General features: G+C 41.9%; 1 protein-coding gene across 1 annotated transcript in view; it reads right to left on the minus strand.

Moving 5' to 3' along the window:
• Window positions 1-1,322: 1,322 nt before the first annotated feature.
• The window catches only part of LOC137643291 (uncharacterized), an 86,060-nt gene continuing 67,382 nt past the window's right edge, over window positions 1,323-20,000 (minus strand). Inside the window, exons 3-10 of the mRNA XM_068376129.1 lie at window positions 19,963-20,000; window positions 11,041-11,194; window positions 9,601-10,897; window positions 9,107-9,267; window positions 7,666-7,767; window positions 5,791-5,907; window positions 4,471-4,745; window positions 1,323-1,803 (exon numbers count right to left, since the gene is read on the minus strand). The exon at window positions 19,963-20,000 is cut by the window's right edge and continues 86 nt beyond it. Coding sequence (XP_068232230.1) covers window positions 1,701-1,803; window positions 4,471-4,745; window positions 5,791-5,907; window positions 7,666-7,767; window positions 9,107-9,267; window positions 9,601-10,897; window positions 11,041-11,194; window positions 19,963-20,000 — 2,247 coding nt within the window. The 3' untranslated portion in view covers window positions 1,323-1,700. The remainder of the gene's footprint in view (window positions 1,804-4,470; window positions 4,746-5,790; window positions 5,908-7,665; window positions 7,768-9,106; window positions 9,268-9,600; window positions 10,898-11,040; window positions 11,195-19,962) is intronic.

Here is a 20,000-nt window from a genome sequence, read left to right on the forward strand (position 1 = left end):
GGATAGATCAAAGCAAGAATTCACAGGAGGAACAGTGGATGTGACTGCAAAGATATAGTACATAAAAAATAAATCGTGAATGGTGTGTGGATTGATTTTTATTAGCAAAACAATACAATATTGACTGGCAATAGTCTAACAAAACTGCAGAAACTTATGAAATTTTTTTACGTGAGGAGCCATTGGCAGTGATATTAGCACCTGTTAGGTTATTGAGGTAAATGGAAATCAAGATTAATGGAACAATGCAAGTTAATATGGATAGTGGAATTTTGTAATTGGTTGATTCATTTAAAGTATCTGGCAGTAAATAAAGGAAGTGAGTTGAAGGTAGGCGAAGCAACAAACATAAAGGGCTCTTGCAAAGGATCAAGAAGAATTTCAATTGTTTCTGGAAGCTATGACGATGCATGAAAAATTATTAAAGTGGAACTTCTCTATGGAAGTTAAATGTGGATATTGAATGCAAAATTGAAGAAAAAGGATTGAATTGAAAAGTCTATGCAGTGGAGCATAGCTTTATAGATCCTATAGATCCAATGAGGTGATTTGGTCATGTGCAAAGAATGAACGACTGTAGGTTGGTGGAAAAAATAGAAAATTCAAAAGTATTGAGGAAAATGAGAGGAAGGCCAAAACTGAAATGAACATTTTACAGAAAAGAACAAGACCCAAATTGCGGTCGTAGTTTGTGTAGTGAAAGACAAAGAAGTGAATATTAAAAGTGCATGAAGTGGGATTTGATACAGCACCGTAAAGCCTTGTGATTAGGTGTATAAAGGTACTTACTTGAGCTGTGGGAGTTTACTTTAGAAGGTTTATCCACAATCCAGAAGGTTTAATATATTTGTCACTATCACTGTGACCAATGTGCTATTTATCTTTATAACTAACACGAGTATGGAGAAACGGAATAATTTTTTGAATATATATATAAATCTCTAATTCAAATCAGGACTGCTTTCTCAATAAAGAGATGACCTCTAAATATGTTATAAATGTTTCAAAGTCTGCGTTTCAAGAAATGGTTGTTAACCCATTGACTTGTCATACATATATTAAAAGGGGTTATGCGCTGAAGCTTTAACTATTTCTCAATGGCCATCGATGCACGTACTGACCACAACAAAGGTCCTTCCTATAAGTTTAATAATCAGGACCAGCATGATGTTCATAATAACACTCTTAGACTTGGAGCTGACTAATGGCGCCTACTTTTTAAACTCAAATCTCAAGACGGATTTAGTGTTATTACTATGAAATTCATTGGAATCATAAGGTTTGAAAAGAACTATTTGTCTTTTTGTTTTGTATTATTATTATTTATTAAATCCTCGTTTTGGCTAAACTAGCTCAAAAATACATTTAGCATAACTTTTGCCATACAGTTGATCAAAATACCAACCAAATATAGCTTAGTACAAAAAAGATGAAACTTTCACAATTAACATTTTGTGGTATTGAATTTGCAAGACAAAATACTTTTGAGAAATGCTTGAAACGAAAAAAAACTGTCTACTAAGACTATCGTTTTAACTTTAATGTACAACCTTAGCATACAAAAATTTCATTCTGAACGGGATTTTTTATATAAAATATTTCCAAATATTGTTAATCAGTAATATCTCATGATATGAACAATATATTGACGCCACTTTACGATAAAAGGGGGGAACTTCTTTCCTTCACTTTTGAAGGTATCAAACGAGCAGTATTACACACCAAAAGAAGACGCCAAAAAGAGCGACCGTTATCGGGAACACTATCCTCCTGCTGATGGACAGAAGCTGCACTGCGGTCAGGCTGAAAATATTTGTAATATACATATATATATATATATATATATGTATATATATATATATATATATATATATATATATATATATATATATCATATATATAATATATATATATATATATATATATATATATATATATATATATATATATTTTATATATATTTATATATGTGTGTGTATATATATATTATATATATTACATATATATAATATATATGTGTATGTATATATGTATATGGGTGTATGTATATGCATATGTATGTATGTATGTATGTATATATATACATATATGCATATGTATATATATATATATATATATATATATATATATACAAAATATATATATACATATATAATATATATATATATGTATATATATGTATATATATAATATATATGAAAAGATCACACACAGAACACACCTATATATATATATATATATATATATATATATATATATATATATATATATATATATAGATGTATATATATATATATATATATATATATATATATATATATATTAAACATAGTATATATACATTTGCATATATATAATATATATACATCAATATATAGTGTATAAATACAAATAAGTGTATATTCATACATGCATATATATATATATATATATATATATATATATATATATACATATATTATATATACATTTGCATATATTTAATAATACATACATCAATATATACAGTATATACATACAAATAAGTGTATATTCATACATGCATATGCATATATATATATATATATATATATATATATATATATATACATATATATATATATATAATACAGTACATAGTATATATACATTTGCATATATTTAATATATATACATCAATATATACAGTATATACATACAAATAAGTGTATATTCATACATGCATATATATATATATATATATATATATATATATATATATATATATATATATATATGTTTATGTAAATATGATTATAATCTGTTTGTACTATGCGTACTATATATTGTCAATAATCAAATATTTTCAAAACAAATATGATTAATATAAATATGAAAACATATACCTAGTCATATAGTTCAGTATTTTAATAAAATGTTCATGTAACAAAATAGTAATTTTTTACACGGGATTTCATAAGCTCGTGGACACCTCAAGACACTAAATGTTCGACACTAATTTTAGTCAGAAACATTATTTACCCATTACTAAATTGTCATCTATAAATTTATAAGAAGATTAATAAATTTACTAAGAACATTATACATAAGAAGGCAATACAGGGTAAGTTTTTAGAAGGAAATAATGTTATGATATTAATTTTTGGAACTGTGCGAGATTTCATAAAGAAATGAATTTACATCCCATTTTACAAGTAAGCATAACACTATTCTGGAAAATGACCAGACAAGATTAGTCTTTATTAAATAGGGAAAGATTATCTCTGATGGGTTAAGAAGCATGCCTAATGTTTTCCATGGTATTCTCCAAAGCAAAATCCCAAGTATCATTTAAGAAAGTAAGATTTGGAGCCCCCAAGACTCAGGAAAACTATCATGTAATTCGACAGTGGCAAAATGTCTTTTAGACACAAACAATATAATTCTTGAGTCCCCTCGTAAAGATCTAGGTTCCCACACAATCCCCTGCTTCACTTGATATATACCAGACTAGATGAAATAAAAAGTAGAAAAGGAAGGAAAAATACAGTAGGTTGGGTTTTTATCTGGAAGAGAAAGATAAACTTGCATTTTTAAGGGCCATTGATTAATGGGGAAACAGTTGCAAGTTTTTTTATTGAGTTGGAAGAGGGTAAATCTGATTCATGAAATAGATTTTACAACATTTTCATCAATTTAATGATCTTGTAATAGGCTAATAATTCTACTGACATTCTTTAGTAGTGATAATCATCGGGGAGCCCTGAGAAATCATGACTAGTTTAATCCTACTGGGTGGGAGAATTTTATCTTATATAGGAATATTCTGATGGCAATATGAAAAGTTTTCTTTGTTTTTCCCCTTCCTTGTGTCTTTATTTTGTCATTTACCACATTTTCTGTTTGTTAATACTTTCTGAAAACTATATGATCTCTCCTATAGCAGCCTGATATATAGGATCTAATGCTATTGAATGACCTCAGTAAGATTTCCCTACTATTAATCATTAATCATTAATTATTAATTATTATTATTATTATTGTTATTATTATTAGCTAAGCTACAACCCTAGTTGGAAAAGCAGGATGCTATAAGCCTAAGGGCTCCAACACACAAAAATAGCCCAAAGAGGAAAGGAAAAAAGGGAAATAAATAAGCTACAAGAGAAACAATGAACAACAAAGTAGTTTTGCCATTTTCATAACCTCTCCTTTGATAAACTGTCCTCAAGGGCGAAATGCTTTTAAGACGGAGCTATTTCAGTAATTAATATTAAATGAAATACAATGTATTCGCTCCTACAAAAAAGTTGCCCCTTTATAAATGCCACAATGACCTTGCCTTGCTTGGTGAACTCTGCTCTAGTGTTCAGTTTTTATCAATATATTGCATATAATCTTTATAAACCTCACCTTTCAGATACACCACAAGAAACTTCGTGTTGCAGAGTGAACTCTGCTGTTGTCTTCAAATACGAAGAAAACATTGCAGCAGCATTTACAGAAGCTTACCTTATAGAAACTGGTGGCAGGTACTTCGTGGTGTCCTGTGAACAAAGTTGTTGTACAGCAGAAACTTTGACCGTCTTAATCTTCGTCCCTTCAGAGCCTGGTTCGAGTCTCTCGACGACGATGTGGATGATGACGACGCTGAAGATCAGGAAAATGCAAAAGAAGAACCACATGTCCACCAACTTGATGTAAGCTGTGTCAGGAAGGGCGCTGGAGACCTGGTTGAACATCGTATACAGCACCAAGAGCGTGGTTAGTGTCATAATCGCCCGCACCTATTCAGGGGGGGAAAAAAAAATTCGATAAAGAGGGGCAATGTTTCGTTTGTTTAAAAGTAAGATTACATAAATTACGTTCATGTCTATCATTTATTGCAAAAATGTATATTCCAATATTCCAGGTGCATTTTCAAGTTTTTGGGTTCATTTACGAGTTTTCTGTTTGCTTACATTTTTGCTTTTCTAGAGCAAGAGAATGAGTAAATGCAGCCTCTTGTGCAATATTTTATTTCAATTATAATTTTCATAAGTTAGGGGAGGCTGTGCAGTAGCACCCCAGCGGAACCAATCAAACTCGGCTGGGTTCCCCGTCATGCAAAGAGGAACGATGGAAAAAATCCTGTTTCTTTTTTTATGCCAGCTACCTCCCAAAATTGGGGCAGTCCCATGCTAGATAGATGGATAATTTTCATGGTAAAGCCACCTTGCTTAGCAGAATCATAAAAGTGCATACTGTGTTCAGAATACTGTAGTCTTTTTCCACTCCTAACCAAGCCTACTTTACTGAAATATTATGCCTCACCATAACAAAGGTTTGTAACCTATCCAGCCAACAGCACTAACCATAAATAATACGTAAGACCTTAATAATTGTACAGAATAAATTAACTCTGCTATTAAAAAATTAAATAAACTTCCAAGCGAAAATAATACAACTGGCCTGTTTTAAGATTAAGATATCAAGTACACTTGCCTATTGCAAAATTCATTTTATCAGTTGTTAGTTTTTGATGAAATTTAGCTACCTTGTGACAAGCTTAATTTTTTAAAGTGCAGTCTATTTTCAGAGGAGTGCCTAAAAAAGGGGGTTTTATATTGTCGAAAGTTGTATAATTTAAAGATTTACTTGAAGGTTGTGATGATATGCTTTGTTCACACCTAAAAGTAATAAACTCCTTAAAAAAATAATTTAAGCTGGAGGTACTCAAGGAATAAGCTAGAGCGTCCATCAAAAATTTAACTTTCGTATTATGAATTAATAAATAAAGGGCTAAAAGAAATTGCAATTCCTTGTAATAGCGTACAAACGTTCACAGCTTACCTGAAATGCTTGAATACTGATATAGAGTGTGCCATAGCCAATGCTCAGCAGCAAAAACGTTGGTACGAACACCGTCAACACCAGAAGACTCCATCTCCGCTCTAGATCGAATGTGACCTGTTGAGAGTCAATGCGTAAGTATATACCAACTGGTCAACTGAAAATAATAAGTTTTAACAAACATTTGTTCAAGAACATTTTGAGTCTTTATAAGAATTTTGTACATAAAACATAGAATATTATTATTCCATCTGCTCTTCTGATAAAAAATTACCTCTTCAGCAAGTTTTGAGATAAATAGGCAAGAATTGAAAACTGACTGCGCTCTATACTGACTAAAAATCACAAATACATACAGTAATCTTATAGTCACTAGTGTTTTTTGGTTCTCTTATGCGGGTATTCATTAATCATTCCATAAAAATGTTTGGGCAATGATTTTCTATATATAAATAAATAAAGCCCATTAAACATACTGGCTGTAATAATAAGGCATTTTAAATTCCACATATTTATCATGGCGACATATACAACGATCCCAATTAAACTTTGCAATAAAGTACAAAAGAAAACTTAACGCCAAAACAACTTCAGACAAATACATTTCACGACCTGGTGTAAACCCAAACTTCCCATTTCGTTAAAATTGTAATGATGCTGAAATTCATTTATTTACCCTCAGAAATAAGCGCTCTCTCTCTCTCTCTCTCTCTCTCTCTCTCTCTCTCTCTCTCTCTCTCTCTCTCTCTCTCTCTCTCTCTCTCTCTCTCTCACTATGAAGTTTGCATAGGTTACTAGAACATTATGCCTGATCGTATATATAGAAAAAAAAACTAACGCGTATATATTACATTACCAAAATAAAATAATATTGAAATCCTTCATATTATTACATCAACAATGTATGGAGTCTTTGATATACTGTCGTTGATATAAGGCTCCTACAAGCTGAAAACACAACTTTTCGACAGAGAAAAAGGAGACTAAAAACTCTATGATTAATTCAGCAGAACTCCTTCAGAATACCAGTTTAAATAATCATGATTGCGGCAAAAACTTATGAATTCTCTTGATTACAAATTTCAAAAACAGGAAGAAAATAAGGCAGTGTAGAATTTGAAAAATAACCCTTGAGTTCTTAAAATATATGTGCATACATCAGTGAAAATGTAATTGATCAGAAAATAAATCTATCTCAAATTACATTATAGGAATACTTTTGTCAAGGACAACACGATCAGTAATCATCTGTATGATCAATTACAGGCCTGAATTACAAGCATTTGTTTAAAGACATATTTATGTGTCTTATTGTGCATTTCTTCAACCAGCAAAACAGGAATAAGAGAGAGAGAGAGAGAGAGAGAGAGAGAGAGAGAGAGAGAGAGAGAGAGAGAGAGAGAGAGAGAGAGAGAGAGAGAGAGAGAGAGAGGGAGAGAGAGAGAGAGAGGGAGAGAGAGAGAGAGCAGGAAAAATGTTATATATTAAGATTAAATCTAATTAACTAAAGGATGATTTAATATTCATTCTTGGAATGAAATCAAGGAAATTAATCATGCAAAATAGTAAGTAAAAAAGTAACATAGATGAGACTATTGAAAGGCATCACAAAGTTCATGACTATTGATGTCCAAATAATGTTACTAAGCGAGACGTAACTCAATTCATTTGAAAGGGTGAGGCATGCGACAATGAAGCCAAATAAAATATAGATTGCTTAATTGATTTTGAGTTTTCTGGCATAAAAACTGCAGAATGATTTAGTAAGGCATAAGGCATAATCACTAAAAATTATACTGAAGAACTCAAGTAACAGAATGTTTGGAAAATATGACAAAATTATTCAGAAGGGTCATGATTAAAGGGGTTACTTGCCTCCAAGGTGGCGTAGCCATCTCTGGGCAACATTAATATATGAACATTCTTGATTTCGTATTTGGGTAAATCTGTAGACCCGCTGTAAACAACGCTAGGATTCTGAAATAGAAATACAACTTTCAGATACAATGTCTCAATATCTCTCTTTACCCACACACAGATATACGTAGCCATATGTATGTGTATATATATATATATATATATATATATATATATATATATATATATATATATATATATATATATATCATCAGCAGTTGCTAGTCCACTTCAGGAAAATGGTTTCAGACATGTCCATCCACTTCTGTCTGTATATGGTCTCTCTATGCCCGTCTATATACAAAAATTTTCTCAGCTCGTCAAATCACAGTGTATGATATTATTGCATTCCAATATAACAAAACCAATATCATATAAAAATCGTCTGGCGATGTACAAACAAGTTACCTAATAGGATAAATACGCATAAATTTATGGTAATCTAAATCATTAGCCATAATTTTTCTTACAACTTTCCTTCCACAGGCCAGAATCTGAACCTCCTCTCTTGAATTATTGCATATAATACTATATTAAATCTTTTATGATAACCTTGGAGTTTTCATACACATCACTTTGGATACAGCATAGAATAGTTTCGATATTTTCTCATACAAGCAAGAGATTTCAGAAAGTTTTCACTAAAAATTAATCCAGGAAATTAAAACCTATTCTCTAGAAGCAACTCACCTTCAACACAATAAAAATGTCAAGTATTTCCTGGAATAACTGCAATCATTTAGTTATTTTAACTATATCTTAACTTCACAACTCTATGTTCACTTTGCTAATCTCATCACACCCAAATGACACTAATAATTCATCACTTTGCCTGGGTTTCAACTTCGTCAGTTAGAAATTCCATATTCATTACCTTAATCTATTATTCAATAAGTTACCAATGAATATAACAATGAATAGGTGTCACTATGGATTTACTCAGAGTAATTACCCAATCTCATCTATCAATCAATAATTTCTTGTAAAGTTGTTCTCTCATACAAATCTTAGCAATATGTTTGGATGAATGTCATTTTAATGCTGTAAGATCAAAAATATCAAAAAGGGCTTTTACTCAGTCTACCAACAGTAAAATTATCTAAGTTAAATGTCTATTGGTTCTTATAGTAAAAATTATAAGTGGTTATGATTATTTAAGAGATACTTACTGCAAGTATACTGCACTGCATATCTCTCATTATCATTATCAATAAAAAAAGTTGTGCACCCTATTAATAAAATATATTATATCAATTATTAAATATATCTAAAAATAACACGAATCTCTTTCAAAATATGCAAAATTTATCAAATACATTAACATCTAAAAGTAGCATAAAAGTATATCTGTTGCATATGATACATAAATTATCAAACACATTAATATCTAATACAGTACCTTTAAATCGATGACTTCCATGTCTGCGGAAGCCAGCTTCATTATTATAACACAGGTCTGAGTATCAAAAGGATACCTGTAGAGGCCAAAGTCACAAGTGAAGCTGGCGTAATACTGGGTACGTTGCACAAGTTGTCCACTTGTAGGTTGGTATACACTGTCTAATCAGAAACATGAATGGAATATCTTGATTGTTTGTTTTTAGGAAAATGTTATGACTGGAATGACATCTAGTTTACACGGAGCTTACTCTAAGATTAGGTTAGAATAGATTCTTGGATTACTAAGGGATAAGTTAATTAATTGCTATTTCTACATATATTTGTCATCCACTCGATAAAAAACTTTTCAATCAAAAATCTTTACTTTCCTAAGATCATGTGAATATTCTTACATCTGAGTTCTTAACTCATAAAAATAGTATAAGACAAACTCTACAATCAAAGTTGCATATAAGACGAGTTTTTTTTTTTTTGTAATAACAACAGACTTACCCATCTTAACGTCGTCAAAGAATGGTGGATCAGCCTCCCCAACCTTTCTGATGTAGATGCCACTTTTCAGCTTTTGAAAGTTCCCATCATTGACGTTCAAGAACTCTACTTCAGGAGCCCATATCCTCCTGACCTCGTCCTCGCTAAGTTTATTTTTCCCTTCTTGATCTTTAATATTCTTAAATCTAAGGTTTCTGTCAGTCCAAATCATAGCAACTTCCAACTCAGTATGAAAGGCCAGATTTATGTCATCAATCTTTGAAAACCTGATAAGCCTGACCACTGGTACGATACCCAACGGTTCGTTTATGCTCTTTCCTGGTGGAGGCCGGTGACTGTGGTATTGAGGACTGAATTCTACAATGGTGCAATTTTCTTCATCACTGCCGTCTCGACAATCTCCTCTAAGGTCACACCGAACTGACCGAGGTGCACAAGACCCATCAGAGCACATGAACTCTTGACTGGTACATTTTGACAAACCAAGAATCAAGGACTTCCCAATGGGATGGTTACAGAGATGATCAGTGACTTTCCATGTATGTCGACCAATAGGGTACTCCGATCCCTTGATAAATGATTTAGTTGCAAGAGTAGTGTTTGTGTTCAAGTTCTTCAGTAACCATTCCTGTTTACCTGAATGGTGGATTATAAGACCGTGATAGCCACGGAAAAAAGGTTTATTGTTAATGTAGCCATCTAGCATCATGCGCGTCTCATGTTCATATTTCTGGCAAAGTCCTCGAAGTTGCAAGTAATCAGAGGGATTTCTCCTACATGTGAAGCACAGTTCATCTTCACATTCAACATCACCCCACATACCATCCTGTCTGCGAAGAACAAGGCAGTTACGCTTTTCCCCACCATTGGGTTCTCCGGGCGCCCAGTTTTCGAAAGATAACTGCTTGCCGTTAGAGTCCTTGATCCAGGTGCCCTCAGTCTTCTCATCTGTGGCTCCCAAATACATAAACCTATAGCTCTTACCATCACAGGTCTCATTGAAAGGACTGCTGGTGTTGAAAAGTCTTGAATTTTCCTCTTCACTTTCAGGAATATAGAGCTCTGAATCAGTCAGATTGCAGAATTGATGAGCTTTACCTGGGTGCATCTTCTCTGGAATGATGATAAATGATACAATTTTATGACAAAACACTTTGCAAGTAACTCTTGTCCTACTCGCAAAGGATTCTTCAAGATCAGCAGTATCTGATGCAAAAATGTTTCCACGTAGGTTTATATCACAGTTTGCCATACGTCTAATATCAGACGAGTCTAGCACGCCATCCCAAATGTTGACCTATTTCAAAGAAAAACACACCTATTACAAATGCTGAAAAAGTTCCTTCCTGCAACAAGACTGAATTCTTTAAGCTCCACGATAAGTACTGTAACTCATAAAATCTTATTTCATTTTTTGAGGATGAGAAAAAGTTAAGTTACCTGTGAAATGTATCCAGAAAAGGACTGGTTTTCATCAAACCCTCCTCTGTACTGGTCCTGTTCTTGGCCTATGTAGAGAGTTCCGTTAAGAGGGATTAAAGTAGAAGGGGCCCGCAAGCGTCCTTTGCGTCTCAAAACACCGTCAACGTAAATGCTGTCAAGATGAGGAAAAACATTATCACGAATGAATTTTATAAAAGAAAAAAATTCAATTACCTTAATGTCACTATGCAGCCTGAGCCTAATAGAGAGAAAAAAAATGCAGTAAACAAGCCAAACCAAAATAACGAGAGAATTCTGCAATGTTGGATAAAATTAATATTCAAAAGAAAACAGTTTACAATGGCACTTTTCTATATTGGAACGCACTTTTCTACATTGGAACATTAAATACATTTCCGGTGACCAAATCAACATTGTAGTATCTAAAGGTAGGTTTAGTAAAATATGACAAATTCGAAGATAATTTGTATTTTTCCTAACCATACAAACCTTAGCTATTTACATTGGGTTTACCTTTTAGCGTAGCTGAAATGACGAGCCAATAGTTTTTAACGAGGGTTAATTACCACCGCGCTAGTTAGCGGGGGGTAGGGGAAGGGTAGCTTGCTAACCCCCCCCCCCCCCCCCACAAACCGGTGATTTGCTTCACTTCACTAAGAGGTAGGACTTGACTTGGGGGCCAGGGATGGCGGGCAAATATGTGTAAATAGCTAAGGTTTGTATGGTTAGGAAAAATACAAATTATCTTCGAATTTGTCATTTGTTCCGTAACCGAAATACAAACCACGCTATTTACATTGGGTGACTTACCCCTTAGGAAGGGTGGAAAGTCCCCAGCCTTACTGACTTCGGCTTTGCCCGGGGGCTCAATCCCTCAGTGAGCAGCACTTGAGAAAAGGAGCCCCTGCACCTCACAAGTTCCTAGCACCGCTAGGAACGAGTGGCCTACATAAGTAGTGTGTGGAGGAAAATGTGACTCGTCCTATGAAGTTGACCTTGAGACCTTTAGATAGGAATCTAGGATAGGACATTCCCAATACCACCTCGTCAAGGTATGGGGGATGCAACAGTATTAAGCTTAATACTAGGAGCACAAAGAAGCATGGGTTACCTGCAGAGGTCGAGGTCAGCTATGCGAGGACCAGGATGCTGCTTCCCCAAGAGAGAGGAGAATGAAGAAAGAAGTAAGAGTCAGACATACTCTTTCATTCAAGCAGACTAAGACCGGGTAACAACGCCCTCAACCTACTGCTACTTGTCCATAAAGGAGCCTGAGGTTAGACCAGCTGTTGTGCAGCCACCACAGGGCCGATAGAAAACGTATCGAGGCTCCTGTGGGTCACGTCTTGCAGGTAGTGGGCTGTGAAGGTCGTCTGACACTTCCAGACCCCAGCTTGAAGTACCTGCGTCACAGAGAAGTTTCTCTTGAAGGCCAGGGACGTAGCAACACCCCTGACATCGTGTGCCCTAGGGCGACGTGACGGAGGAGGGTCTGGATTCAAGGCATGGTGGATAACCCTTCGAATCCAAGCTGAGATGGTGTTCCTGGTGACCCTCCTCTTAGTCCTGCCTGTGCTCACAAACAAAGCTCGCACTTGAGGACGGACTGCAGCCGTTCTCTTCAAGTAGTGCCTCAGACACCTCACTGGACATAGTAACAGCTGCTCTGGGTCGCTTGTTACAGAGCGGAGACTCGCGATCCTGAAAGAGTCGAACCGAGGATCCGGCACTCCAGGATTCTGAGTCTTGGCTACAAACTCAGGGACGAACCTGAACGTTACCTCCCCCCATCCCCTTGAATGGGCGATGTCGTACGAGAGACCATGAAGTTCACTAACCCGCTTGGCCGAAGCCAACGCGAGTAGGAAAGCCGTCTTCCAAGACAGGTGGCGATCGGAGGCCTGGCGTAATGGTTCGAAGGGAGGTCTCTTAAGAGCCCTGAGGACCCGAACCACGTTCCAAGGAGGAGGTCTCACTTCCGACTGGGGGCAGGTAAGCTCATAGCTACGTATGAGTAGAGAGAGTTCTAGCGAGGAAGAAATATCCACGCCTTTCAGCCTGAAGGCCAAGCTTAAGGCTGAGCGATAGCCTTTCACTGCCGAGACAGAAAGGCACATTTCCTCCCGCAGATAAACGAGGAAGTCCGCTATTGCTGGAATAGTGGCATCGAGTGGAGAGATACTCCTCCCACGACACCAACCACAAAAGACTCTCCACTTCGCCTGGTAGACTCCCTCAGGAGGACCTTCGCAGGTGCAGAGACATTCTCTCCGCAACCTGTTGCGAAAAGCCTCTCTCCGTGAGGAGACGCTGGATAGTCTCCAGGCGTGAAGCCGAAGCAAGGCCACGGCCTTGTGAGGGACGTCGGAGTGGGGTTGTCTGAGAAGCTCGTGTCGTGGAGGAAGTTCCCTCGGGAGCTCCGTCAGGAGCTGCAGAAGGTCCGGGAACCATTCCGCGTGATGCCATAGCGGAGCTACCAGAGTCATCAAACAGTTGACCAATAGTCTGGTCCTGTTGAGCACCCTTCTCATCAGACAGAACGGTGGGAAGGCGTACATGTCGATGTTGTCCCATCGTTGCTGGAAAGCATCTTGCCAGAGTGCCTTGGGGTTCGGGACTGGGGAGCAGTACAGAGGCAGCTTGAAGTTCAACGCTGTCGCGAGAAGGTCCACAGTCGGGGAACCCCACAAAGTCATGACTTTGTTGGCTATCTGAGGATCCAAAGACCACTCGGTACTCACTATCTGCGAGGCCCTGCTCAGAGTGTCGACGAGCACATTCCTCTTGCCAGGAATGATAGTGTTATCGAGTGGACTTCGGTCCACCTCAGAATCTCTACTGCAAGATGGGATAGCTGCTGCGAAAAAGTGCCTCCCTGCTTGTTGATATAAGCCACTACCGTGGTGTTGTCGCTCATCACCACCACGGAGTGACCCGCCAGGGTCCGTTGGAACTGCTGAAAAGCCAGAAAGACGGCCTTCAATTCTAGCAGGTTGATGTGTAGGCACTTTTCTGATTCTGACCAAAGGCCTGAGGCCCTCTGGTTCAGAACGTGCGCCCCCCACCCTTCTTTTGACGCGTCCGAAAACAGAGTCAATTCCGGGGGGAGGACGAGAAGACTCACTCCCTTCCGCAGGTTCTCGTCGACCCGCCACCACCGCAAGTCCGTCCGTTCCAAAGATCCCACCGGGATCAGAATGTCCGGAGAATCGGATCCTTGATTCCACCGGGACTTGAGCCGCCACTGTAGGGATCTCATCCTGAGGCGGCTGTTTGGAACCAGACGAGCCAGGGAGGACAGGTGACCTAAGAGACGCAACCACGACTGGGCGGGGAGCTCTTTTCACCTGAGGAAGGGTTCCGCCACCCTCCTCAGCCTTGCTATCCGGTCGTCTGATGGAAAGGCTTTGTGGAGATTGGTGTCTATCAGCATGCCTAGATAAACCAGTCGTTGGGACGGCTGCAGAGAGGACTTCTCAAGGTTTACCACGATCCCCAGATCCTGGCAAAGACCTAGAAGCCAGTCTCGGTGCCGAAGAAGGGTCGACTCCGAGTCTGCTAGGATCAGCCAATCGTCCAGATAACGAAGGAGACGAATGCCGTTCCTGTGCGCCCAAGATGAAATCAGGGTGAACACTCTGGTGAACACCTGAGGAGCTGTGGAGAGACCGAAACACAGCACCTTGAACTGGTAGATCTTGTCGTCTAGGCAGAATCTTAGGTACTTCCTGGAAGACGGATGGATTGAGATCTGGAAGTACGCGTCCTTTAGATCCAGTGTGCACATGAAGTCTTGTGGTCTCACCGAAAGTCTGACCGTATCCGCTGTCTCCATGCTGAACCGGGTTTGCTTGACAAACCCATTCAGAGCCGAGAGGTCGATGACAGGTCTCCAGCCTCCAGACGCCTTCTTTACAAGAAAGAGTCGACTGAAGAAGCCTGGGGAGCCGTCGACGACCTCCTGGAGAGCACCCTTCTTTAGCATGGTCTTGACTTCGGCCCGAAGGGCCAGCCCCTTTGCCGACCCCGTGGCATAAGAGCTCAACGACACTGGATTCGCTGTCAGGGGAGGTTGAGATGTTGTGAACGGGACGCGATAGCCTTGGCCGATCACTGAAACCGTCCAAGCATCGGCCCCGTGTTGCTGCCACCTGCGGACGCAACGCTGAAGGCATCCCTCCACAGGTGGACACGCAGGGGGACTGCCACCCCTAGGGTTTGCGGCCGCGGCCGCTACCCCTAGGAGTCTTGCCTCCCCTGGAGGACTTGCCGCCCCTCTTGACCTTGGCTGAAAAGGGCTGGGGCTTAGACACCACTTTCTTAACTTCCGGTGCCTGCTTCGGAGCCTTACGAGGCTGCTGCTGCTGTTGCGGCGGAGCTGAAGGCTTATAGGGCCGAGCTGTAAGGGCCCTATGGAGGAGGGAGTCCATGCTAGATTTCCTCCACCTCTCAGCCGTTCGCTCCATGTCCTGTGGCTCGAACAGTTCTCCCCAAGAAGGGAAGCATGTCTGAGCCTACACACATCCACGGCGGGGACCTTCGGATGGAATCTCTCGGTCACAGCATCGCGCCGCTTCAACACCGAGTTGGCCCACAGGGTGGTGACCTGGTGCGCCAAGAACTCGATGGAGCGGGTGCCCGAGAGTAAGAAGGTCTCCAGGGCCTTCCTATTGGTCTCCTTAGACAAGTCCTCGGAGCGCAATAGGATGCCCAGAGTTCCTAGCCAAAAATCCAACCACGAAGTGGCCTGCATGGCACACTTCTCGACCTTCTCATGGCTCAGGATCTCCGACGCCGAGAACGACACCTGCCGGGCAGAGAGGTTCTCAAGGGGAACTCCCTTCGTCAGCTCCTCCACGGAGTGATGGAGAGGAAGAGCGAGACTGGACTCACCCAAGATCTCAAAATACCTCCTCTGCTGAAGACGAGGAGGAGGGATGAGTTTGTTCCCGGCAGAGGAACGACTGGAGGAGGCAAGAATCGCGAGCTGGGCGTTGGCCCTGGCTCTGGCACTCTTCAGACCCCGAGACCAGGGCAGAGCCGCACTGGACTTCGGGGCTTTCCGAACGTCGAACACTTCGTCCATGATAGTGTCCTTGCCTTCTCGGGGGGCGATCACGGGGTCCATGAGCCCATTGAGTTGCCTCATCAGGCTCAGGACCTGCCAGAAGGCATGTTCAGATTATTGCTGATCTCCTCCTTGCGGGCTGGCAGCTAAGTCTCCTGTCCCCGAAATCTCTTCCTGAGGTGAAGCGTGGACGTTCCCCCGGGGAGCCGCGGGTTCCTGGCGAATCCTCGAAGATGATTTCGCGATGGTCTTGGAGTCCTTGGATTCCCTCCTGGGAGGGATACAGGATCCCAACAAAGAGGTTCGAAGAGCCCCTTAAGCACGAGATGATTCTCCTCCATGAAGAGAAGGCTCCCCCTTGGTGCTGAGGGGAAGACTATCGCTTCACTTGACTCACCCGAGGACGGAAAAGCCTCGTCCACGGGAGAAGGAGAAAACGCCCGAGCAGGGGAAGGGGCCTTCCCGACAGACCTCTTAGAAACCAACTTCGCCCTGGGAGAAGTCACCACGAAGTCCACTCCTCTCTTTCTCTTCAGCGTAGGAGAGGCAGTCGTTGGTTTGTTGCCCCGATCGGCGAGTGCTGGTTTCATTACCCTCACTAACGCCCGCATCAGAGGACCAAACCAAGTCTGTTGTTCCACGGACACAGAGTCCGAAATCCTCGCTGGAGGGAAAGGGATCGGGCGATCCTTCGGAGTGGACACCACTGGACCTGCCTGAAAAGAAAGGGGGGAAGAAAGAAGCACTGACCTCTCTGAAGTGTCTTCCCTGTCCTGCACAACAGTCCTGCGTTTAGATGGAGGCGATCCAGAGCGCTGTCTGGGAACACGCGTTCCTGCTGCTATCACAGGCTGTGAAATTCGACGCGAACGGTGGTTGCGCAGGCGCGCGGGCGCACAGGCGAGTGATCGCGCGGGTGCGCAGGCGAGCGGTCGCGCGGGTGAGCGGTCGCGCGGGCGAGCGGTCGCGCGGGCGCGAGGGCATACAGGCGAACGAGCGCGTGGGCGAGCCGGCGGACGAATGCGTTGGCGCAATGGCGAGGGAACGCGTTGCCGCGTGGGCAAGTGAGAACGCTCCGAAGATCGCTGGCGACGTTGGTCAGGAGACCTGTAGCTCGAGGGAGAGCGATTGCGAGCAGGCGATCGGTGGTGCGCAGGCGAGCAATGGCACGTTGTCGCATGGTGACGCGTTGGCGAGTGATAGCGCGTAGGACGCGCAGGCGAACGATCGCGCAAGGGTGAGCTAGCAGAGGGCAAACCATGTCCTTCCAGAATTTCTGGGCGACGATGCATTGGAGACCGCGTGCGCGCAGGCGGTAAGTCACGAGGGCGATCCGGAGATCGCAGACTCGTAGGAGAACGCTGACGAGCAGGCGATTGTAGAATTGTCTGTGAACGCTGGCGAGCAGGTGATTGCTGGCGAGCAAGAGGGCGAAGCGTGAAATCCTGTGAAGGAACAGACGGCGCGGCGCGTTCATGAACAGGAACAGGAAGAGCGTAGGCGCGTGGGCGAACATGTGCTTTAGAAATACGCGCTGGAGAACGCGGGCGATGTTGTGCAGGAACAAGCTGAGGATAGCGAGAGCGCTCAGGAGACTGATGGCGCGCAGGGTGCCCAACAGGGACTGCAGGATATTCAGAGACCACAGGGGAGCGCTGGCGAGCAAGAGGGCGATGATCCTCAGAAGAGCGCTGACGAACAGGAGAGCGCTGACGATCAGAAGAGCGCTGACGAGCAGGAGAGGGACTGTGAGCTAACACTGCAGAAGGATGAGCAGGGGAACGCTGGCGCGCTGAGCGCTCTTCAGGAACAACAGGTTGAAGGATGTCCTCAGGAGAGCGCTGGCGAGAGGGAGGGCGAACATCAGGAGAGTGCCGGCGAACAGGTGAGCGCTGACGAGCATGAGAGCATTGACGAGCAGGAGAGCGCTGACGAGCAGGAGAGCGCCTGTGTGCTAACGCTGCACGTGTAAGGGAAGAATCCCTTTGCCCCGAAGGGACCGTTGCCCGTCGTTGACGAGGTCCCCAGAAGGTGAAGTTCTATCAGGAGTAGGAGACCGATCCCCCAGAGAGGTCTAAAGAAGCTGGAGCTGTAGGCTGAATACGACGAGGAGAGTCCCCTTTGGAAGAGGAAGATCCAAAAAGGCGCCTCTTAACACCCTTATAAGGGGATGGGAGGCCCTTGCGACGCAGCGGACGGTGAGCCTTACGGCGAAGGCGCCCACGAGGAAGATCATCAGGACCATCAGTCTTCCGAAGGGGAGTCTCAGTCAAGGCACTCCCCTTAGAGGGAAGCTGGACTGCAGACGAGCCCGTAGGACTCCCTTCCCCCTTCGAAGGATGTATGGAAGGGGGAGGAGAGCCGTCAGCACCAACATCCTTAACTGCACCTGCAGAGGATTGCCCCGCCCCGTCGGAGGCCTCTGCCACCACGACGTCGACGATAGACAGTGGGTCTACCTCTGCTATCACTGGCGACTGCTTAACGGCGGCCCCCAACTGGACAAGGTCAATCAGGGCAACCCTGGAGGGCAAGCCCTTAAGCCCCAGGAAGCCCAAATCTGTAAAAGATCATCATTAGACAGTGAATTATCAATAACCTCCCCCGGAGGAGGAGGGGGAACCGCCCCGCTATGGGAGGCGACGCCCTCTCCCCCCACCCAAGGTAGGGAAACAGAACTAGGGCCTGCACTACCACTCGGCCGACTCTCTTTAGGAGCCGAACGAGGGGGAGCTTCGGAGGAGGTTTGGGCGACGAAAGAAGAGTCACGAGAACCTTCCTCCTTCAAGGCAACCCCAGAAGGAGAACGGTCTCTCTTGGACTTCTTCTTACGCCGGCAGCCAAACCTCTCCCACTGGGAGGTAGACCACTCCCTGCACTCACTACACATATTTTCCTGGTCACACCGTCGGCCTCGACACTGCGGGCAAAGGGTGTGAGGATCCGTATCCGTGGCCGACATAAAGGTACCACAAGGGCGGCCGGCAATTCCAGGGCACGTACGCATAGCAATAATAAAGGTGGTCAACTTTAACACACACACGCTGTAGAGAAAAAGAAGAAAAAAGATTAAAGGCTGTCAACGAGGACGATGGACAGACACGTCTGTTCATCGCCGGAGCCAAAAGTGAAGTGAAGCAAATCACCGGTGTGTGGGGGGGGGAGGGAGGGGTAGCAAGCTACCCTTCCCCTACCCCCCGCTAACTAGCGCGGGGGTAATTAACCCTCGTTAAAAAATATTGGTTCGTCATTTCAGCTACACTAAAAGGTAAACCCAATGTAAATAGCGTGGTTTGTATTTCGGTTACGGAACAAATATAATTTTACCATTAAACAAGTTAAGTAATAAGAGATCACATGGAAAGATGGTTAAGATAGTATCTGTCACAAACACATTTCCACACCATTTACCGAAACAGCTTGAAGACAACCTTACATTTCAGATGAACTTAACAAAACAGCCACTGTGGGCACATCAGGCTTTATAAGCCTGGCACAGACTGCTGTGCACTTGTCATAAGAAATCTCCTAATGCCGTGAAATGCCTTGTCATTTTCTATTTATGAAGCTTGGTCAATATCACAACGGAAAAAATAATTAATGGTAACCGACTTTCAACAAGCAATCTCCCTTTGTCTTGTTCATAATATTTTAGACATAAGGGTTAGAGTACCTACATTGGGTTTGCCTGTTGACTGGCCAAGTATTTCTTTTTTGGATGTTTTACTCCTCTTTATGGTGCATTCCTCTCCCATATGTTTCTTTGACCTTGTAAACCATACTTAAGCAAGTATTTTTTTATAAATTCCACACTACTGTGTACTGACAAAGATTAATAATGTGTCACTGACCTGTATGTTGGGTGAGTAAAAATGAAGCAATGGTGGTG

This window comes from Palaemon carinicauda, chromosome 6 (genome assembly GCF_036898095.1).
Source record: "Palaemon carinicauda isolate YSFRI2023 chromosome 6, ASM3689809v2, whole genome shotgun sequence".
Lineage (NCBI taxonomy): Eukaryota > Metazoa > Arthropoda > Malacostraca > Decapoda > Palaemonidae > Palaemon > Palaemon carinicauda.